At 43.8% G+C, this 23,998-nt stretch overlaps 1 protein-coding gene across 5 annotated transcripts in view; it reads right to left on the reverse strand.

Annotated features, from left to right (window-relative positions):
* The window catches only part of NRP1 (neuropilin 1), a 158,887-nt gene extending 136,433 nt beyond the window's left edge, over nucleotides 1-22,454 (reverse strand). For 2 of the 5 annotated variants that reach the window (XM_054435470.2, XM_054435472.2), the window contains exons 1-2: nucleotides 21,002-22,454; nucleotides 17,385-17,559 (exon numbers count right to left, since the gene is read on the reverse strand). In XM_054435470.2, the coding sequence (XP_054291445.1) occupies nucleotides 17,385-17,559; nucleotides 21,002-21,074 (248 nt within the window). In that variant the 5' untranslated portion in view covers nucleotides 21,075-22,454. The remainder of the gene's footprint in view (nucleotides 1-17,384; nucleotides 17,560-21,001) is intronic. The other 3 variants (XM_063669760.1, XM_063669759.1, XM_054435471.2) reach the window with 3 other exon arrangements.
* Nucleotides 22,455-23,998: the final 1,544 nt, after the last annotated feature.

A 23,998-nucleotide genomic window follows, 5' to 3' on the forward strand; every position in this document is an offset into this window, starting at 1 on the left:
GACCAAAGAAAAGCCCAGGGATCGGGACCAGCCTCAGCTGTCAGAAAAGACATCTCTGATTATTACACATTGTATGCCTGTATCAAAATATCTCATGTACCCCAGTAATGTATACATCTGCTACATACCCAAAAATTAAAAGTTAAAAAAAAAGACATCTTTGTAATATGCTCTATGGCAGGAGGATTTTTTCTGGAGAGTTAGAATCCTGTTACTTTAGAGACAAAAGTGCTTAAAGAGAAGAGCTTTATTCCTCTCACTTCACAGATGAAGAGACAAAGGCCCAGAAAGTCTCAACACTTGAGCTCACAGCTAATTAGAGTTCAAGTGATTCCTAGAACTCAGGATCACAATGAGTACCCGCGGGGCATCACACATGAAGACCACACTGTTAACTGAGCAAGTTTCTTGAGAGAGCTACGGACATGGTCCACACAGGACAGGCACCAAGGAGACAAAGCTGAGCGCACAATCAAGAGAAGCTTCTGCCTCTGCCCCAGACAGTCTTTTGTCTTTCATCCCATGGAAATTGAAATGCAAACGTTTATTAGTTTATTACGTAAGTTCCTTCCTTCCTTCTTTCCTTCCTTCCTTCCCTCTCTCCCTCCTTTCTCTCTCTTTCCCTTCCTCCCTCCCTTCTTTCGTTTTCCTTCCTTCCTTCCTTCTTTCTCTCTCTCTCTCTCTCTCTTTCTTTCTTTCTTTCTATTCCTCCCTCCCTCCCTCCCTCCTCTCTCTCTCTCTTTATTTTCAGAGGTAGACTGTTGCACTGTGGCCCAGGCTGGAGTGCAGTGTTGTGATCATGGCTCACTGCAGCCTTGAACTCCTGGGGTTCCTGGGATCCTTCCTCCACAGCCTCCCGAGTAACTAAGACTACAGGCACATGGCACCATGCTTGGCTAATTTTTTAAAAGTTTTTATAGAGACAGGGTCTCACTGTATTGCCCAGGCTGTTCTCAAACTCCTGGCCTCACTCCATCCTCCCATCTTGGTCTCCCAAAGTACTGGGATTACAGGCATGAGCCACTGTGTCCAGCGTCATGTTGTACATCATTCTTTTCTATGGTTGCAGACAAACTAGAGAGGTGAGAAGGAGGGAGTGCTTTCTGTTTGTTTTTAGAATAGACAGATAACAGAAACATTTGGAAATATTGCAGAAAACTGAGTGTAAGAGAGTAACATTGAAGAGCTAGTAAGAAAGATAAAACCAGCTGTGGAGGCTGGGTTTGCCTGTTGTAGGTGTCGTCATACATCTACTACTTTGCCTCTTCCTCTTGGGCTGGCATGAACACATTGTGCCACATGCCTTAAGAAACACTTAGGAAACACTGGTATGGAGGGAGAGGGGAGAGCCCAGGCAGCAGTGGAATCCTCTCATTGCCCCCTCCAGAAACAAGCAGGCCTGGGCTAGTTCCTCCAAGTAGCATCTTTGTCTAGGACAGGAGGCTTGTTATTTTTCTGGTGGTATGGACTAACATATTTACACCATTCTTCAAGGAATGCATCCCATGTTAACTTCTCCAACGAAGAAGTTCACTTTCTGCCTCTTCCCTGGCAAGCCTGCTGTGAAGTTAACATGTGCATTTACTGGGGTTGCCAGCTGGAACGGAAGCAGGCTCTAAATTATTTGTGTTTAATTTATGTAAAGGTGGTTTGGACCTGAGCCCAGATGTGAATATACAATAGACCAAGTTTACAGAATTGTGACACAAAGTCCCAAGAGTTGTGGGGATGTCAGAAAACACTCAGCAATCAGGACGTATGCCTACAACATTAATACATTTTATGTGTTCAACTCCAAAACAGATTATAGGGATGACTGTGAGACAGAAAAGCTTTCAGCCAAGCGCTATCTCTGCAGATTTTTTGAGATGTAGCTAAAGCTACTCAAATGTAAAAATTCAAGCTTTTTAAAAATAGAGGTTTTTAGGGGGAACATGTAAGTCTGACTGCACTACCCAGAAAAATGAAGGGTTTACCATATAAATGAGAAGAATAAGTGAGCATTTTACAGTATGATTAAGTTAAGCCTTTGTCCAGAGAGCTGACTTGGTCTTCCTGTGCTAGAGGAACACACTGGAGAAGTCTAATTGGATGTCCATTGGCTAACTGGAGAAGACTCATTGGTTGTCCATTGGCCAATTGGAAAAGACTCACTGGATGTCCATTGGCCAATTCAATTTGGCAAGTACTAACAGCACCTACTATATGCAAAACATTAAACAAAGCTCTGAGCAGTAGAAAAACAATACTAGTCTCTGTAACTACTGTACCATCTTGGGAGAATAGTGGAATAATATTAATGATTACAACACAATACAGAATAGCATAAGGAACATGAATGAAGTATAAACACGGTTCTGAGAAGTGTCAGAGGACGGAGAAAGAAAGACCACATTTACTTGGTAGCTGGTTATCAAAAATGGCTTCACGAAGGAAGCACCATTTCAGGTAGAACTAGGATGATGAGTAACATTTTGACATGGAGTCTCAGGTGTGTAAAGGGCATTTACCCCCACCACACCTGTGAAGGAAACATCCTATGCACAGGCATGGGGTTGGGAAAAGGAGGAGTGAGCTTCAAGAACTAGAAAGTGACCATTTTTGGCTAGAATAGATAAGGGAGCCACGGAAGATAAGGCCAGAGAGAAGGCCTTATCTGGCCTTATCTCCTTATTTGGCCTCCTGTGGCTCCCCTACCTATTCTAGCGAAAAATGGTTACTTCCTTGGGGAAAGACAAGAAGCACAGACCGAGGCAGGGAGGAAATGGGGAACTCTAAATGCTTCTGAGCAGAGGGCAAGAAGGAGGAAAGCCTCTTTTGGAGGCTGATGCAATCGCTCCAGGGATAGGTTAAGCAGTGTTTGCATTTGGCAGATAGCTGCAGAAATGTAACAGAAGAGATAGGAGAGACATCGTAGATAGATAATTGAGAGGCCTTTAAACTGACTAGATTTGGGGGACAAATAGGAATCAGGAGACATTCCAGAGTTTCAAATTTGGGTAAGTAGGAAATGAAGGAATCAGTAAAACAGAGACAAGGCAGAAGAGAAGTCATTTGCATAGGAAGATGCAAAGTTTGATTTTGTTTTTAATTTTAGGAAATGGTCAGTTCTCCAGGTGGTCAACATCCTCCAGAAAGAATTTGTAAGTTTGAGGCCAACGCTCATGTCACATCCAGGAAGCTAGGTATTATCTGAGCCTAGTGGCTAAGATCAAAAAGTTATTCAGAGAGCAAAAATTCAGGGCAAAGGCAAAACCTTGGCCAATGCCTACATTTCAGTGTTGGAGGAGAAATAGCGGCAAAAAAGAGAAGAGGTCAGAAAAGTGGGGAGAAAACCAAGATGGCACAGCACCATGAGACGCAGGAGAGAAGAAGGCCCCAACACTGGGGAGCTGCCAATTATGTATAAGGTTGTGCAAAGGTTGGAGAAATTAGGGCCAAGAAATGGCCAATGTTTTGAAGCATTAGAAGAGCCACTGGAGTATTTGATTTGAGCAAACATTTTCAGTCCACTGGAGGGAATGTTACGCTGAAGTTATGCTGTCATGATGAAGACAGCTAAGTAAGAAAGTAGAGTTCTGAACTGCAGTCACCACTTTCAATACCTTGACAGTAATAAGAAAGAGAGAGAGAGAGAAAGAGTGAGACAGAGGGTGAGAGAGAGAGAGATATGAAATGTTCACTTGCAAGGTAACAAGGTCCAAGAAGGATTTTGCTACTCACAAAGAGGTAGATCCTACAGAATCCATTTGACCCATAGAGGCCCATAACAGTCCCACAGAAAAGAAAGCCGATCTCTTCTGATGGGTCTCCCAGCCACATCTGTAGCCATTTGAAATGAAGAAGGGTTGAGAGTGCTTTTGAAGAGTTGCAGATATAATGTGTATCATATAAGGCCGTTCATGAGGGTGAGGTGGGGATAAGGAGCTAGAATAGTAACCTCTTCTCTGCCATGATCCCAGGCTCTTTCCTGCAAACATGCTCTTTGGTGTTGCCACTAAGAACCAACTCCCCTCCCTACTACTGGAAAGTCTGTCATAACCAGAAATGCGGGAAGGAGATGGCAAGGTCAAAGGACAGGGGATACTAGAAATAGAGGGAAAATGATGTGAATGGACCATCAGTTTAAAAACATTTATTTCCCAGCTGCCTTTCCCTGTGGATTTATGCTACAAAATCCATGTCATTTTCTCTTTCTTGGAAAGGAACATAATGACACTATTTGGTTGAATGGATTGTCAAGGACTGGCAACCCTGTGTAATAACCACAAAGCTATTGGCTTAAATACTGCTATTTACATATGGGTTGGCTTATGGTCTGAATGCACTGAACATATTTACAAGTCCTCAAGCACACATGAAAAAATAATTTTTTAAAGTCATTGATGCTATTATCATCAAGTTTGTGACACTGAAATAGCGTCTTCCATGAGGTTTTCCAGAAAATCCATCCATCTAGATCTTCAGAAGGCTGCCATTATAACAAATGTAACTGGTCAACTTACTAGAACACTCAGAAATTCTTACTGGCTGAATGCACACTGAGCATAGATACTATCTCTATTGTGTGTATGTGCAGTGCCTCGGTGCTTTTGAAATATTTATGTGTCTCCTCCTAAGGATGCAGACGTTATTGTTTACAGTCTGAACTTATTTAAGGAACAAAACCTGCGGATGCACTTCCTGTTATAGTAATACCTAGGTCTTATTATTTATAAATATGCGTGTGTTTCTTGTATTCATAAGACACTTCCATCTACATTAGCTCATCAACACTGTGTTACTGAGATAGGTAGAGGAAGGAAAGCACTTTTGTTTCAGAATTAAAGCTGTGTCTAGGTGGCATTACTCAGGCAGACTCTGATGTAGGCAACCTGGTCACTGTCACATCTCCCTGGGCTGTACTGGTTAACATTGTCAAATCCACGATGTTAATGGTGCCATAATGAGCCATTCACGTATCGGAACCCAGCCCATATGACCCATCTCCTGTCTCACAGACAAGAATGAATGGCAGAGGTGCAATTATAACGCGCATCCCTAATTCACCAGAACTCTTTTTCACAGGGAGCTGCTAACAGGATCCCCTGACAATCCAAAATCCCCAGCTTGCGTGAATGAACTAACACACACATCAGTTTGCTAGAACAGCTGAAGAGGGAAATGGTGATGTCTGGAAGGACTGAACCTATGTGTTCTAATAGTTACTCAGTAGTGTCCCCAGACACGAACAAAGAAATTGGCATTGGGAGAAACGGGAAGAAGAACGCAAAGCTGTTTCCTAAGGAAAAAAGAAATGACAATTCCAATCAGTAGTAAACACACAAAAAGACAAAATCCCTTACTGTTTCCTTAGCTTAGTGCCACTTCTCACTGAAAAATAAAATTATGGGCTACCCTTCGTATTAGGTTGGCGCAAAAGTTATCGTGGTTTTGACCACGATAACTTTTGCGCCAACCTAATAGCATTGAGGAAGGTGCTAGCACAGCTTTGGTAATATAAGGAACTCTAATAGAGCCAGGACTGAAATATGTTTCAAACATCTGCGTTAGGCTTGGCAGCCCGTTCCCAGTGTAACTGATCATGGAAGAGGGTGAGAGGTGAAGCCAGCTGGACTTCCGGGGTCGAGTGGGGACTTAGAGAGCTTTTCTTTTTCTTTCCTTTTCTTTTTTTTTTTTTTTTTGAGACGGAGTCTCGTTCTGTCGCCCAGGCTGCAGTACAGTGGCGTGATATCGGCTCACTGCAAGCTCTGCCTCCTGGGTTCACGCCATTCTCCTGCCTCAGCCTCCCCAGTAGCTGGGACTACAGGCGCCCGCCACCACGCCAGGCTAATTTTTTTGTATTTTTAGTAGAGACGGGGGTTTCACTGTGTTAGTCAGGATGGTCTTTTATCTCCTGACCTCGTGATCCGCCCGCCTCAGCCTCCCAAAGTTCTGGGATTACAGGTGTGAGTCACTGCGCCCGGGGGACTTAGAAACCTTTTCTACAAGAGGTTTGTAAAATGCACCAATCAGTGCTCTGTAAAAATGCACCAATCAGCGGTCTGTAGTTAGCTAGAGGTTTGTAAAATGGACCAATGAACAGGACATGGGTGGGGACAAACAAGGGAATAAAAGCTGGCCCCCCAATCCCTGCTCAGGTCCCCTTCCAGGCTGTGGAAGCTTTGTTCTTTCCCTCCTCACAATAAATCTTGCTGCTGCTCACTCTTTGGGGTGGTGCCATCTTTTTTTTTTCTTTCTTTCTTTTCTTTTTTCTTTTTTTTTTTTTTGAGACAGTGTCTCCCTCTGTCATCCAGGCTGGAGTGCATTGGCACGATCTCGGCTCACTGCAAGCTCTGCCTCCCAGGTTCATAGCATTCTCCTGGTTCAGCCTCCTGAGTAGCTGGAACTACAGGTGCCAGCCACCATGCCTGGCTAATTTTTTGTATTTTTACTGGAGACGGGGTTTCACCGTGTTAGCCAGGATGGTCTCGATCTCCTGACCTCGGGATCCGCCAGCCTCTGCCTCCCAAAGTGCTGGGATTACAGGCCTGAGCCACCGCACCGGCCTGGGTTGGTGCCATCTTTAAGAGCTGTAACTCTCACTGCGAAAGTCCGCAGTTCCGTTCTTGGTCAGCTAGACCACGAACCCACCGGAAGGAACAAATTCCGGACACAAGGGGGCGCGCGGGGCATGCCTAAAAGCCTGCTCTGGGGCCGGGTGTGGGGGCTCAGGCCTGTAATCCCAGCACTTTGGGAGGCCGAGATGGGCGGATCACCTGAGGTCAGGAGTTTGAGACCAGCCTGACCAACAAGGGGAAACCCCATCTATACTAAAATACAAAAAATTAGCTGGGTGTGGTGCCGTGTTCCCGTAGTCCCAGCTACTTGGGAGGCTGAGGCAGGAAAATCGCTTGAACGCAGGAGGCTGAGGTTGCAGTGAGCGGACGTTGTACCACTGCACTCCTGGCTACGGAGCAATACTCTGTCTTTAAAAAAAAAAAAAAAAAAAAAAAAGCCTGCACCGGGACCCAGTCCCTCTCCAGACAATCCGTAGCCCTTACCTGTGCTGCTGGGAACCAGAGGCCCCAAAATTCAAAATCAGGTGCCTCTGATGAAGCTAGAGGGAGTGAGGAGGAGCGGATGTGGCCAGATTCTCTGAATGTGGACATGCAGCCACCCACTCCAATGCCCAGGGAGTGGCTGTCTTAAGTGCTTTCTGAAAGGTTGTCATTCAGACAAACCACCCACTTCAGCAGTTATTGAAATTGCCCCTTTCACTCTCTCTTTGCTGAATTTTTGCTGATCTCTTCTCCATATGACTTAGTGTGGGTCACAGACGCTTCTCAGGGACACGCGGTTTTTCACCTCAACTCTTTATATACCTCATTTTGAGTTCAATACAAGTGTCAGCTGTTTAAACTAGTGTTTACATGTGCAAAGCATTCTGTGGGACAGCGAAAGGTAGAAATGTAAGTAAGACATGGTTTTTGTCTTGCTGGAGTCTGCCACCCAAACGGGAGATGAACACCTGTACAGTCAGAATGAGGACTCTACGGAGATGGGTGTTGGAAGGCAAAATAGAGTGCTGCGGTCAGACTGTCACATTAACTGGAATTTGTCAATTTGACTGGCTGCCATCTTTCCAAAAGAGTTGATCTAGAAATTTACATTTTATTTATTTATTTTTGAGACAGAGTCTCGCTGTGACATCCCGGCTAGAGTGCAATGGCCTGATATCGGCTCACTGCGATTTCCACTTCCCGGGTTCAAGCGATTCTCCCGCCTCAGCCTCCTGAGTAGCTGGGATTACAGGTGCATGCCACCACATCTGGCTAGTTTTTGCATTTTTAGTAGAGACTGGGTTTCACCATATTGCCCAGGCTGGTCTCGAACTCCTGACCTCATGTGATTTGCTTGCCTTGGCCTCACAAAATGCTGGGATTATAGGTGAGCCACCGTGCCTGGCTAGAAATTTACATTTTATTTTATTTTTACCATCTTTTCTGTGACCAAATGTGTTAACAAACAAATGCCCACTTTTTCACTTTATTTGAGAATAAAAAGGACAGACAACTATGAACTGAGATTTTTTTTAAAAGATAAAACAGTGATCTTAGTTAGCCAGGGATTACCACATCTAAAACAGCCTAATCTCTTATCAGACCAAGTCAGCCTTAGCTTCTCCAGGTTTGTAGAGAATTGTGTCTGTTTTTTAATCTTTGAGTCAAGAGTGTGTTCCTTTTTTCTTTAAATGTAAGAATGTATGCCTTTAAATATTTTGAAGTGATCTATGTAAGATTATGATTTTGACCCCATCTTAATTCTTTCCATGCCACTTCCTGGGTTGCTTGTATCTTGCATAATAGCTGCCCTGCTGGTAGTGTCCAACAGTTAGAGAGTCAGACAAGGACTTGGAATCGTGACTATATTGACTGGCCTTTGCTATCTTCGGCTATTCTGGAGAAATATGAGAACCTGAATTGAGAGACAGTCAGCATCCTCTTTCAGCCCGGGACTGGAAGCTCTCTCCGTGACATAGCAGTCTATCATAGAAGCAGCAGGCCATCACCTCCAACCTGGCTGGCTGCTTATACAAAGTATCCACCCAGATAAAACGAAATACACTGGAGCATCTGTTTCTTCTCAGAAAACACTCTTCCATTTCTTCTAGGAACCCAGTGCCTGATTAAACAGTCTCCCTTTAACCCTTACAGAGCCACCGTGGCAAATGCAAGGATCGAAATTGTATGAATGAGGGCGCTGTGGGAGAAGAACACTTCCCTGCTATTTACCTGAGATTAAGTAGATGACCAGCGCTTGGAAGGGAACGCGGCCTTCTTACCTCTGGGCCTGAGAACAAGCATTAGACACAGTGGTATCTAATATGCCCTTTTACCAATTGAACAGATCAAACCCATGTGTGGCCTGGTTGTCAGGCTTTAAATAAACATTGTATTTATATGCGCTTTGTGCTTTTAAACTCCATCAACAAAAAGCACTAGAATTTAGATATTTACTTCCCAGGATTTCCATTCCTAAGTTAAGGCAAGTTTTTATTTATTTGTTTGTTTTTTAAAAAATTGAAGGATAGAATCTTGCTCTATTGCCCAAGCTGGAGTGCAGTGGCAAGATCATAGCTCACTGTCACCTCAAATTCCAAACTCCTGGCCTAAGCGATCCTCCTGCCTTGGCCCCCAAAAGCACTGGGATTACAGGTGTGCACCACCACAATTCACTAATTTTTTATTTTTTGTAGAGAGAGGGTCTTGCTATGTTGCTCAGGCTAGGCTTGAACTCCTGGCCTCAAGCAATCCTCTCACCTCCGTCTCCCAAAGTGCTGGGGTTACAGACCTGAGCCACCACTCCGGCCAAGTTTCAATTGAATGGAAAACCACCAATTGGTTGAAAGTTTCTATGCACAGTTTTCACAAGTGCTTCTTTAATCTGAACTTAAAGTTTAAAAATTAAGTCCTTCCTCAGAATTAGTTGGTTTATACTTAAACTTTCTTGAGAACTTGTTAATAAAAGAAAAGAGTTGCTTGAAGAAAAAATAAGCTGGTAACGTTTCATGAGAATTTCCTCATTCAAAAGGCACATCCATGTATGACTTTGATCACAAAGACAGAAAGACTTGTGACACAGCAACTGTTTATTTGGGTTCTGTTCATAAGACTTTTCCCAACTTCAGGGATCTCAGCTGTCAAATGAGGATGAGAGAAAAGTGAGTGCTCATCCCCATAGTGGGCACATATTGAAGACTCAACAGCAAGAGCCCGGCATAGGTTGGACATGGTGGCTCACGCCTGTAATCTCATTACTTTGGGAAGCTGAGGCAGAGAATGGCTTACCTCAGGAGTTCGAGACCAGCCTGGGCAAAATAGTGAGAAGCCCCCCCATCCTTCTATGTTTTAAATAAATAAATATGTTTTTCAAAAAAAAAAACCAGTCATAATTATTCCTTCCCAAACACTCTACGGTTATTTAAGTTAAAGAAGAAAAAAACAACATCTTGACCAAAGAAGATGTAGCAATAAAGACCTGGGCTTGATGAGGAGGAAGACCATGTTATAAGGCAAAAGTTCTGCATGAACTTGAACTCTATAAAGGAATTGAGTAGACGGAAGCCAAAGTATTGTTTGTTTTTTTTCTTCCTCTGCTCCTCTGCAGAACTTAGTAGAGCTCTGAATGAATGTGCTTCACTTCCTAAGCTATCTGTGAAGGTTCTGAATTGTTTCAACCATAAGACACTACTAACTGCCCTAGATACCAGATACAGGCCAATCAACCAGAGAAGAGCAGGAGAACCGTCCTCTCAAGGTGCAACAAACTGCCAAGCCACTGACTCTTACAATCAGGATGGATGACAAACACCCAGGCAAGGGGCATTTGGAACCTGATCCAAACGAATTTTTGTTTCTTGTTCTTCTTTAGGCTTAATGATCAGCCTGGATGAATACTACCACTGCAATTAGTTACGTTTATTTTTTAGCTTCCTTTACACACACATATGTGTTTGTGTGTGTGCTTCTGCGGAGCCATGTCAGCAGGCATGCAAGTATCAAGTTTTATGCTGGAAAGAAAGGAGCTGAGAATGTGCACGCCGGCTGAAGGCATATGTCTCACTTGGATCAGTTAAGTGCCTGCTCCCTAAAGTGAAATCTCGTTGGAAATGCCATGCACATGTTGATTCAGTTTGATAAGATTTCAACCAACCTTCTTTACCTCGCAAAAGTTGCTTCCTTTAAATTACAGAAATGCCTAACACAAAACAACCTCGTAATGCTCAAAATTCATTATGATCAAATGTGATTGCTTATACTAAGGAGTAATAAAGAAAATTAATTTTATTAAACACACGAGGCTCTGTTCAAATTAAATTTGGTGCTAATTGGGAAAAAAATCAAAAGGAAGAAAGCAGATAATTATCTGCCTGAGTAATAACCAAGGATGCTGCAAGTGGTAGTAACAACTTTGGCCAGCAGTTCTTCTGAGGAGGGTTCATTCTTCCACCAATAGTTTTTTAATTGAATTGAGCTTGGCGGTGGTGCCTTTCACATTGAGAAGTCACCGGAGATCAAAACCAGAAATAAAAAGATGAAGAAAAATACGGCAAAGGAGAATGTTTCTGAATTTGCTTGCACATAAAATCTGCATAATAAAGCAGGCTCCAGATTGAAAACTTTGAAACAAAGACATTTCCTTCAGTAGCCACTGAAAAAAATTAGAAAATGCATCAGTAGGATTCTGCTTTTTGATTAGAAATAGTACCTATTTTTTCTATATCCACTCCAAAGACTTTCACTGTCTATATTCAAGGATAGTACCCACAGGCTTCTTTTTTTTGAGACAGAGTTTTGCTCCTGTTGCCCAGGCTGGAGTGCAATGGTGCGGATCTTGGCTCACTGCAACCTCCGCTTCCCAGGTTCAAGCCATTCTCTTGCCTCAGCCTCCCGAGTAGCTGGGACTACAGGCGTGCACCACCTTGCCTGGCTAACTTTTGTATTTTTAGTAGAGACGGGGTTTCACCATGTTGGCCAGGCTGATTTCAGTTGAACTCCTGACCTCAAGTGATGCACCTGCCTCCGGCTCCCAAAGTTTGGGAGTGAGCCACCGTGCCTGGCCTGTATGTACATACAGACTTCTAAGACTCTAGTTGAGTTTTACCTGATTTTGAAATGTATAAAAATGAAGTCACATAAGTTAGGACAGCAGTTGCCCTTGAGGGCAAAGGTTGGTGACTAAAACTGACATCAGAGGGCTTCTAGGAAGCTGGAGATGTTGGCCTCTAGATTGGTTTTGTGGATGTATCCACCTTGCAAAATTTTATCAAATCTTATACTTGGGTTGTGTATTTTTCTAAATATATATTATACTTTACTAAAGGTATATATTCTCTATTTCATATGGAAAATAGAGATGTATTTTGGCTTAAAAATCTCAGTTTCCCATAAAACAAGGATTTTGTTTTAGTCTAAGTGATGCTCTAAAATACAAGACTAGAGTGAGGTACTTCCTTTGGATACAAAAAGCCAAAAACTCAGTGATTAAGATAAATAGTATTTTAATGTAACATTTTTTAAAAATCCAAATTAATCCTAAAAAATCCATGCTAATAATAATAAGGGAAGATTAAAACAGAAAATATTACTCAGGAAAACAGAAAATGGAACTTATACTCCACAAAATGCCAATAAGTGTAAATGTGTAGGAATAAATGTAAATGTGCGGGAATAATCAGATTTGAGAAACGAAGGGCAGATTATTTTTCATTCCATAAGTTTATATTCTCTGAAAATAAAAGACATTAGCACTGTTTCAAAGTTTATAATAATTTAGGTAATTTAAAAAGTAGCATTAAAGAAACAATATGTGAGTTATCCCAATAAACTTCTGAAACGAATATCATCTCTATTTGCTTATAATTTCACTATGATTAAACTTCTTACGAAGTTACAAGTTTGCGATCTTCCTTTGAATGCACTGAGTTAAGAAAAACATGCCTATTATTGGTTACACATAGGAGAGATTACAAATCTAAATCATAGATGAAAAAAGCAACCGTGCCATGATACGAAACAGCCCTGTCAAATCAGACACTGAAGTCGGTAAGTAAGATTTTCTTCTTGTCAGTAGGAAAAGCACTACTGGCTTTGATTCCCCCAATGCTACCACCTTTTTAGACTTTTGTTAGAGCTTTGCATTCATTTCCTTAATGTTTTTAACCCAATGTCTGTGAAATTTTTATTGCTCCCTGGATGGTGACATCTGATCTGAATGTAACCACACACCTCTTTGCTCAGCAGTATTTGTCACAAACCATTATAAATTATCACGCTGATTGTGTGCATTGCTGGGAAACTGGAGAAGTTTCATAAATTCTAACTACCGTATCAATGACATTCTTGTTTATTATACAGATATAAACTTTTATGAGATTCAAGATGTCTGCCTTACCACTGAAGAAAAACTTTAGTGGAGTAAGATCTAACTAGTTCAATGTAAATACTGAAAGCCATTTTCAATGTGCAATGAACATGTCTTTCCGAGAACTCTCCACTGGTCACTTATTTATTTCTTTTCTATTTTTAATTATGCTTTGACACTTCACAAGTGTGCAGGATTTTGCTGGCAAAAAAGAAATCAACATTCCTTCCTCTCCCTCAACACCTTCTTCGGTCAGAGCATTCTCTAGAATCCTCTCAATCTAATAATAAAATCATGCATATATCTAGCTAGAAATCCTAGGCCTGTGTTAGCCCTGCAGACAGACGCTCCACTGGTCTGTTGATCGACTGATTTACACCACATCTTGTTCAATAAAAGAATGAAGGGGCTATAGTATATGCTTCTGATGCTTATTTGTAATGAAGCCTCATTCAGTGCTGGCATAGACACGGAATGTTGCATGTTAAAACTATGGGGGCACAACTTCCACATTTAATTTTCTGAACGAAATATCCACCTTTGACAGCCACTGCAAAAACTTAACCATTTTGCCAAGTATGGTCCAGAATTTACTCATGAACTGGGTCAGTCTTGGTGCTATTCACATGAGAAGTTGTGACTGTATACTGTGTTAAGATTATGAAATAATGTTTTTTTACCTAATTATACATAAAACAATAAAAATCTAAAAAAATATATATATTTTTTTCTACCAGGACTATGTGGCTGGTCTAATGACTTAACCATCCCTATACTCTACAGAAGAAAACTGTTTACTTGGGTTTCAAAGATGTTTCACAATAAGCAAATGTGCTAAGACATCGATTTCTTAAGCTTTCTCAGGCTGAAAGTTGACTGTACAAATACTGACCATTTCAAGAGAAAATGTAGGGTGTATCACGTGCAAATCATCTCATTACTGGGTCAATAGATTTAGTTTGACGTATGTTTAGTTTCTTATTTCCAAATGTTCTAAAAATCACCAACTTGTTAAAGATATCATAATAATGATAACTTATTTTGAGGGTCACTTTTACCTTTTAAAAGGGCTTCCCTGTCTACTACTCGATCCTACTAGTAACCCTATGATATCAGCATAGCAAATGTTTTTTACTGCCAACAGACATATAATGAAGCTGGAACAAGGAAAAATATTAAATGTCTTAAATAAGATGAATAGTTTGCTCTTAACAAGACTGATAACTAAAAGCTCACCAGCTTTCTGAATGTGGTTTTAACTGTGCCTAGTTTTGTGCCACCTCCAAACCACTTTTGTAAATAGCCTGATATAAAGTACAAAAAAACCCTAATGACAAAACTATGTTCATAGGAATCTAATCTAAACTTTGAAGTCTATGAATTTGTTCTTCAGAGAATTTCTGGTGTTCCGAGATTTTTTTTTTCCCCCTAGGGCATTCCAATCCCTTGTAAAATTTAAAACTGTGGATTCTTCTCAAAGCCTTCACAAAAGGAGATAAGTATTTTGCCACATTTGTGGAATCTCAAATGCACCCTTCAACACTGAGCACTAGTCATTCATATGAATCAGCTTAGAAAGATAGTGAAAGGAATGCCTTATGCTGGTCTTCCTATATCTTTCTGGAGTTTCTCATTGATAAAAAGATCACATTGCAACACTTCAAAACACAGCATGAAGATATTTTCCATGGATCTAATCTCCATTGACTTCATCAGGCTTAATATAACAGCCTTTCAACTTTGGCCAGGAGATGGCACCTTCACAGAGAGCAAAGCCTCAGTTGGGACAATTAAGAAATCACCTTACTCTGTAGCATTAAAAAAACAAACAAAGTCACCATCATAAGACTGTTATGTAACATCTTCTTGGCCATGTCCGTTTCTCAAATACTTTGCTGATATCACTAAAATTGTCATTTTCTGTGAATTACAATCATCCTTTAATGTACTTTTTAAAAAGAAAACTAACCAAAAAGGTGCTCCTTTAATCCCATTATACCCCACCTGACACCATGATATGACAAATCATTATTTAAGGTTTACTGTGAGCTAGACACCATTGTAAGCTAGACACTATTGTAATACTGTGAGATGCTGTTGTAATAATTAGTATACACTGATTATTTGGAAACTGATCATCAGCCTATGGATTTATGCTAATTCTCTAGGCACCAAAATGTTGAATGAACCAGATGACCTCATTTCCATGACCATGAACAGCTAGTTTACTACACCAACACAACAGGTTGTTGAGCGCTCTCTACAGGTAGGAAGATTTTTATATTACTCTATTCTTTCCCAGAAGAAATGTATGTGCAAATAGAATTGTAAGCCCTTTACATATATTAAGTGATTCAACTGGCTTCCCTTCTTAAATTTCTACTCCAGTTGTGTGCTGGATCTGGCGCCCACCAGCTCATAAGAACCAACTGTGCACATTTCTTTGCTAGTCTAGGCACAGTGACATCACATGGCTAGTTTGAAACTGGCTATGATGGGAGTATTTACACCACAGAAATTGGCATGTGCTACGTACAAATCAGGACTTGACTCGTCTTCTCCAAAGAGCCAGCTGTTAAACATTTACCACCACACCACTGTCAATAACTAGTGATTATTCTGAATTCTTTAAGTATTATATTACACGTATTGATGGTCATGATTTCCAGATTAGAAATTAGTAAACGTCAGTTTATTGAATTCTAACAGCACTTTATTTTTTGGAATAATGTTATTACTTGAGTATGTTTTACCAGAGTTTCTCCTATAGCAGTTTAAACGTGGTCAAAAAGCAAATACTACTACTACTACTAATGAAGTAAATCAAATATAATAGAAAACAAGTCTCCAGATTGTCTAGGTGATTGACACTGTAAAAACCACCATAAAGAATATTAGCAAAAATAAATAAATCAGTACAATGAACTCCTTGTTTCTAAGCAGTCACTGGAACACTATTAATGGTAACTTCCATATATAATTAAAAAGTCAATATAATGCCCTGAAGCACTTCTGAATCACAAAGCAAAGATTAAATTGGAATTGGTATAATTTTATTGCACTGTAGTATACACTGATTATTTGGAAACTGATCATCAGCCTGTGGATTTATGCTAATTCTCTAGGCACCAAAATGTTGAATGAACCAGATGACCTCATCTCTCTGATCATGAAAAGCTAGTTTACTACACCAACTCAACAGGTTGTTGAGCACTTCCTACAGGTAGGAAGATTTTGATATTACTCTGTTCTTTCCCAAAAGAAATGTGTGTTCAAATAGACTGTCTTTAACAATGAATATACTTGCAAAATAATATTTAGGTCCAGCGGTAGCAGTAGTCTATAGATACCATATACGGTTACACCAAACTGACCCACTTTAAAACTTGCGAAAACCTCTCAGTCCCTGAGAAACACTTTAGAATTGAGATTTAAATCGATTATTTTTCTTTGATAAAACTATTTATATATGTACAAACTTAATAAAAGATGGATATTCAGGTCCAAGTCTCTGGAGACCACACCACTTTCAGTGGGTCAGAATGGGATAATGTGGACAAGACAGAGACAGGGGGTCTGTTGGGTGTCAAGAGAGACAAGCAAACATGTATCTGAGTGGACTGCTACGTGCAAGGTAAAAACATACTTTCGATAGTGTGGAAAGCAATATCCACATACCAGTTCTTTCACATAAAGTGAGGAAGTATAATTTCGACTGTCTCTATAGTGAGAATGTCTTCATAAAAACGAAATCTGGCATAAGTTGATGTTTAGAAACTTAACAATAGAAAGAGATAGCAAGACTAAGCAGATGGATGAAACACTGGTGTTTATTTGAGTTCCCACTGTATTCATCGTGTCTTAACAATTATTTTCTAGCATTTTCCATAAAAGTATTTTAATCAGTAATTCACCATTTACAAAACCCTTCAACTGGCTTATCCTGTAGGCCTTATTTTTATTCAATGACAATTTGCTTTTTCCATGTCAAACTTAGTAAGATGAATGCAGTTCTTAAATCATAAGATGTGCCACAGTTCAATATATCTCAAATAGTGAGATCTCCAATCCCACTATCTGTGGATGCGATGTATATTAGTGATCCACTGTATTTTGTAAAAATACAAGTGAGATTTTTGAGTTTCTAGTTCTTCCTCTCTCCAGGAAAAAAAAAAAGAAAGAAAAAAGAAACATACATACTATATACATTTCTTAACAAAAGAGTTCCCAAACCAAAAGTGCTAACAGGAAGGAGTATAAGAGATTACACATTTAACTATAATCTTCCTGGTTTGGGGAACTCAGAAATCACTTAACGTATTTCAATTTCCATACCATTGACATATAATCTGGCTGAGATTGGAATCCCTCCTGGATCCATTTATAATCTACATTGTACACACTGATTTTCCCCCCGGTAGACAGGCGTGACCACTAGATGGTGCTGTGGTCCCCTGTTCAAAAACATTCCCACTTACTTGCAGTCTCTGTCCTCCAAATCGAAGTGAGGGTTGAAGTTGATCATAATTCTCTGGTATGGGTCCGGAGCCTGAATCAGCCATTCACATTTTTCACTTGGGTGATAAGAATGAGGATAACCAGGAGATGTAAGGTACCCGGGGCTTTCAATTTTTATAGTATCGCCACATTTATCTGCAATGAAAGTAAGATTTTAGCAAATCTTTCCTGACAACCTGTTAGGTAATCTGGCTTTATATGTAAATTACTGGTTATTAAACATTCCCTAACTTTTTAAGGGGAACTCTAAAAGGTCCCCGTAAGTCCGTCGTGTGGCCCTGAGTGCAACACTCCAGGAAAAAACACTCTTTGATCTCAGGAAGGTTGACTCAGGCAGAAAGCCAACTGAGATCTGAGAGGACTCTTCCCCCAGCCCCGAAGTTTCTTCCTAAGGAAAAGGTCTTCTAGCATTAAAAACATTAAATCCCCTCAATTGATGTTAACATGGTCCCCTGGGAGCTTCTGCTAGACTTAATTATCCCCCAAGAAGTGTAATCACATTAAGTAGCAACTTCTAAGTGGAAAGTGACTGAAAGATGCTGTTCGACCCCTTGTGTTGTTTTTTGATGATAAGCCTGGTCTATGTCATCGATCAGTGGGGATTGTCTTTGATTGGCTTAAAGCCAAACCTTTTGTTGTTGTTGTTTTATCTGCCCATAAATCTAAGTGATTTTGAGTTATCTCTGCTCTTGAGATCCAAATCAACAGAGAACAAAGTATATTTGGTGAAGCAGAAATAATTCTGCTTTACTTCTCCAAGTAAAGTTGTTCAAGCTTGGAGATCAGATGAGAGCAACGGGGCAGAAGGAAAAGTAAATAGCCACATGGCATTAATTCTAATTACCTAAATGTTGGGTGAAAAATAACCCACCACACAGGTCTGGGTATCACATATGGTAACCCACATTCTCACATTCTGGGAAAGGTGAGCTAACTAGTTTTGAGCCTTCATTTCAAAAATGCTCAAGTGAAGCCAGATAAACCAAGTAAACCAGTCTCTGTGCTGCCTATATTGTTCAGCATAGATTCTCACTGTCACATTTTATGATGGATTTCATACTGGAGCACCTCAGCCTGAAATGCTGCCACATTTATTGATGCTTAATTTTGAGCATTAAAAATTCGGTGCATAAACTATGTAAGAGAAACAGTATGAAAGCAGTGAAATATATAAGCCTATCAATCACAAATTTTCGGTAATGGTATATATAGATTTTAACACTGCATCTGATAGATTCCCTGTGGAAAGAGAATGGCATTCTTTGCTCTCAGCATGAATTTATAAATCTACAGAATTTTATTACAGGAAAACCAGGTCAAATGGAAATGAAAGATGAAGTGCACATCAAAAATGCATAAAGCTACATGCATTACAGAAATCATTTCCCATAAATTAAAAAAAAGAAGACAATAGAAGTTATATTGTTTTTCTCAATCGCTAGGTGCTTCTGACTTTGTTCCTTAGACTGGGGGTAGTCTTATGCTCGTTTCCTTTGCACTGGCTTGTAAAAGCGTAAGCTTTGTCAGGAAGAAATGACGTTGCAACTGCAGTTCAAAATCTCAGCTAATGATCATGTTGGGCTCTGTTATGTGATTCTGCCGAGACTCTTGCATTATTTTGAATGTGCAGAAAACTTGGAAAGTGACCTCGTCTCATTAAGTTTCCTCCAGCTCTGGACAAACATCATGGTAGGGTCTGGCATCTGTTACAGGAGTGAAATAAAACAGCACTGGTTCTAGTCACTCGACAGAGTCACTTCAGAAGACATTTAGGTGGACTTGGTACCACACCAGAGCTCTTTAATCTGTGACTTCTGAGAAAGTGACAGTGTAATAAGATAATGTGGACTGCTAGACTCCCTGGCTCTGTTCAATCTCTCTAGCAGTTGATTAAGAAAGAGCAGTTTCTAATGACTCTGGACCATTAGTCCTAAATAAGGTTAATGAATTAATTTAGCAGACACTGGTTACTCAGACGAGGTGGACATGGCTTTGAGAGGTCTGCCGAGTTACAGAGGCATTTTCTGGCTCTGGTCACTTCAAGCATAGCAACATGGCTTTTGCTGGTCAAGCTCACCAACTAAAGCCAGATTTTCAGCATTCCCCAGATTTCTGCTAAGAAAATTAAGAAGTGTGTGTGTGTGTGTGTGTGTGTGTGTGTGTACTGCATATATATTTGTGTAGTTCACAACTTAAAGTCTGATAGCTCTTTGCATTGAGCTTCAAATCTATCTTGTGAACACCCCCACTATGGATTTAGTCTCAAGAGTTGTGGAGGACAGGGTTCCTATAATTTCTAGTCCAACCATTTGAGCTCTTTCAGTTGGACGAGAATGCTATTTCATTCCCTGCCAGAGTATAGAAAGATGCTACCAGCTCAGGTTCATTAATAAATTGAATTCTACATTCATAATTTTTTGTGTCTTGCTTTCCTGCCAGATTATAGAAAAATGCCATCAACTTGGGTTCATTAATAAGTTGAACTCCATGTTCAGAATTTTTTTTTGCATGTGTTTTGCTTTAAGCATCTCTTAAGAATACTGCTTGGTAGCTGCTGAGGGAAATCCATTGCTGAAATCACAAAACCTTGAAAAAGCATATTAGAGAGATTAACTTCCATCATAAAGATGTGATTTAAATTCCTGTTGGTATGAGGCCCTCCACTTGCGGTCTCTTATTAAAACAATATACCACAGTAAGTAGTGGATGTTCTTTTCTTCTAATTACTGTGATTGAAATCTAAGCCAGACAAAAGTAAATATTTGATCATTAGTTAATAACAATTGCTGACGACTTACTGTAAAGATAATTGCATACCCTTGCCTGCACTTACTTTACAGTGTGAAGTCAAACATGCCTACAACCAGATCCCATTTTAAAACACATTATTTAGGTTACATGGTACTGTTTAGACCCTAGTATAGTTTTTCATTTACTTAACAGTGAGTGGTTTTAAAAGCTAAGTGGAAGCTGCAACTAGCTTAGGGATTTTCAGATATCCTGGTGCCTTACACTGTATATGTCAGATTCCTGTATTGATACTATGTAACTTTCAGTCATACTCCAGACAGATTATGGAAGATGTACAAAGTGGGGGGAGGGAGTTTCATCAACCCACAAACCGATATCTCTGGCCGTCACCCACCAGAGGAAACGGCTTAGGCGCGCAGCAAAGGAACCAGGAAGTAAGATCTCCTGGTAAAGTGTTCATTAACTTTCAGCAGTCATCAGATTTTTGAAAGGGAGTCTCTTCTAACTGCCTTTGGGAGGAAACATTATTAAGATAATTGGCATGCTGATCTGGGAAGGTAGGCAGGCAGCTCTGTATTGTAACAGAGGTAAGGAAAAGCCCCGCAGCCCAACGATAAACGTCAGGAGGGAGCCCAAAGACCTGAAATCCTCCTGCTCTAAACCGCCTGATCTAATTTCTTCCTCTCTCCTCCCAGATAAAAGTTTCCTTCGCCTGGGAGTCGGTTGTTCCCGGCTGATCCCGGGAAGCCCCGCCTGAGCCCCGGTCCGGGGCGGGCAGCTGGGAGCCGGGGCGCCGCTGTCACCCGCGCCTCCGCCTGTCACTTACCGTTGCGAAAAGCGCCGGCCGGGGCGAGGACGAGGGCGAGCGCGGCCCAGAGGAGCGGCAGCCCCCTCTCCATTCTCCCTTCTCCGGGTCCGCAGGCAGACGCGGGAGAACGAGGACGTGGGGGGAAATGCAGCAAAGAGAGGAATCTAAGCGATCCGAAGAGCCCCAACTCCGCCTAGAGCTGTACAATCCTCAGCCCGTCTTGGAGAAAGGAAAGCAGCGAGGCAATGCCTGGATCCGAGAGGAACGCTTCTCTTTTTGTGTCTCAAGTCTCCTGCATCCTGTCATTTAGCTCCGGCTTCCTCTCCCTTTTCCCACACTTGTTCCTCTTCCAGGAGCCACTGCCCGGGCCATGTCTCAAAAAAAAAAAAAAAAAAAAAAAAAGGCGGGGGGGCTGTGGGTGGGAGGGGGAGGAGGGAGGTAGGGCAACACACACACACCAAAGCCAATTTCCAGGAAGAAAAAAAAAAAAAATCCGGCTTGTTTCTGGACCCGTTGGAGCAGCGGAGCTGGCGCCCAGGGGAGGTCCGGGTGTCTGCGAGAAGGAGAGGAACGAGCAATGAAAAGATGAGCGGGAGACAGAGGAGTTTCACCAACTGCACCTCCGCCTCCCCTCCTGCGGCCTCCCCCCACTCCGGAGTCCTTCCCTCGCTTCCTCCCGCCCCTCTCCCCGCTTGGGCTCGCCTGTAATTGCCTGACAGGAGACTGGGAGGAACAACTTTCCCTCCGAGTGCTCTCCCCGTCCGTCTGTCTGTCTTTCCAGGAGACCCTGCAGGGATCTCCGCGGAAAGGAAGGCGCTGGGAGTCTGCGCCCCGGGCGCGTGGGTGCGGGCGTCGGAGGAAGGGGCGCGGAGGTCAGTGCCAGCCGCGGGGTCTGGCCAGCCCACCTCGCGTGCTCGCTCTGCACCCTTAGAGGGAGAGCTGGGCAGCTCCTGCAGGCGCAGATCCCGCCGCCGCGCAGCGCGGAGCGCCCGGGAGGTGGCGGCTGCTTCTCGCAACTTCAAATCCCGGGGCCCGCGCCCGCGGCGGCGAGGAACGCAGGGTCACCCCCTGCCACCCCTCATCGCGCCATCCTGAGACCTGTGGCGGGGAGCAGCGGGGCACCCCTGGACGCCCCTGTGCAGAGCTGGAGGGCGAGGAGGGGAAAGCCGGGCTGGAGTGGGAGCAGCACCGCGAAGCCGGGCGAGGGGCAGCAGTGTAGCTGTGGTGTGAAGCGAAGTCAGACCGCGTGGGCGGGCGAGGCCCGGCTACAGCCCCACGCGGCCTCCCTGGCCCGCATCAGGGCGCGCGGCTGGGTGCCGATCGCTCACGGTTGCCCTCTGCGCGCCGCGGAGGCTTCATTGTTTCCAGAGATTTGGTGCCCGTTCCTCTGGGGCAGAGGGAACACCGGAGGGTGGGAGGTGTTGCGCCTTCCAAGCTAGGGGGCAATCGTCGCCCGACCCCGCCCAACCTTGTCTGGGAGCCCAGGTGCTAGGGAGGGGTGTGGAAATCAGGCGTCGGGCGGCCCCCGTTTCTCTGTGCATCCCGAGGGAGGGAAAGAGTGACGGGGGAGGGGTGCTCTTGGCTGCGCCCTCTCAGTGCCCGCTCCTGGCCACAGGCAACGTGCACGCCGGCCCTGGAGCTTCTGCCACCCTCACTTCCCACAGCGGCTCGTGCCCCCAGCCCGCTGGATGCCCCCCAGGCCCATCCCCGAGGGTTTTCAGAGAACTGCTGCAGGAAGCGTGCGTAGATGCGAAAAGCAAGGACATTTCTGGGAACAAACAGGTTGCTGTCACGGATCAGGCCCCGGAGAAGGGTCAGTGCCCACGGGGCACCTCCCAAGGAGTTTGTGGGTAAGGTGAAAAGGTCACACGCCTCCTGGGGATTGGCGTCTACACACACAGCCAAAGTACAGCCTGATTCCTACCTGGCACAAATAGCTGGCCAAAGGGAGGTAGGAATGCTGGCAAGGAGACTCTGGTCAAAGGTTTTGGCGGAAGAAAAAGGGGCGGGCAGGGAGAAAGCCCAAGGCGCGCGGGCCCCAGGCCAGGGCTGTGCGCTCGCGACTCGGGCTGGGCGCAGTGACGTGTGCCCCTCGGGGTGCAGGCCGTTCCCGGGTCAGTGGGAGGTGCACCCACGGAGCCCGCACTCGCCACTCTCTCGCCCCGGGTCAAGCCTGTCTTCTCCCCACGCGCCTCGGGATTGCCGGTCGCCAAGTTGGAGACTCGGCCCCCCCCCAACCCGCCGAGCGCCTCCTTCCTCTGCCAGTTTCCTCCTTCTTCTCAGCTGTCGGACCCCTGGGAGGCGCGGGGTGGAAAGTGGGCACCGAAGGGCTGGGAGTGAAATGCCTAAGTTGAGCGGAAGGAGCAGTGTCGAAGCCGTGGGCAGCCCTGCGCCCGGGCAGGCGGGCAGGCGGGAGGCGAGGCGGGGGCGCCGACCGCGCCCAGCGCAGACCCCGGGGGAGTGAGTGCCGCAGAGGCAGCCCGGGCTCTCGGCTACTACCCGTGCGCGTCGCCGCCTCCCCAGGTGCAGCCCTGCCAGTCCCAGCCCCCAGCTGCGCCGGGCGAGCGAAATCATCAGATTTAGGGTGACCCGGAGCGACCTCGGTCCAGGCTCGGAGGGAGAGGCGCCTCTCAGGACCTGGCAGGTTGACAGGGAAGGGGAACAGGGAGGGAGCGGCGGCTGGGGCGGCCTGGAGTCTCCGAGGCCCGCCTGCGTCCTGGGGGGACCCGACCTCCGCGCTCGCTCCGGGGCGCCCGTTTGGATAGCTCTGAGCCTCGGTGGGGTGAGCGAGGGGGCACACGCGGGAGACTTGAGCTGTGTTGTTTTTAGAAAACTGCCGCCAATCTCTCTTCCCCTTTCCCTGCTGAGTGTGCATTTCCCAGCCTAGACCCGCCAGGCCAGCAAATAAAGCCACCGGATCGTGCACTCCGGAGCGACTGCCCCCACCCCGACCTTGTCCCCACCGCTCCCTCCTGCCTTTCCCGAAGGGAATGGCTCCTCCGGCGCCTCAACGCA

The sequence above is a fragment of the Pongo pygmaeus genome, chromosome 8 (assembly GCF_028885625.2).
Source record: "Pongo pygmaeus isolate AG05252 chromosome 8, NHGRI_mPonPyg2-v2.0_pri, whole genome shotgun sequence".
NCBI lineage: Eukaryota > Metazoa > Chordata > Mammalia > Primates > Hominidae > Pongo > Pongo pygmaeus.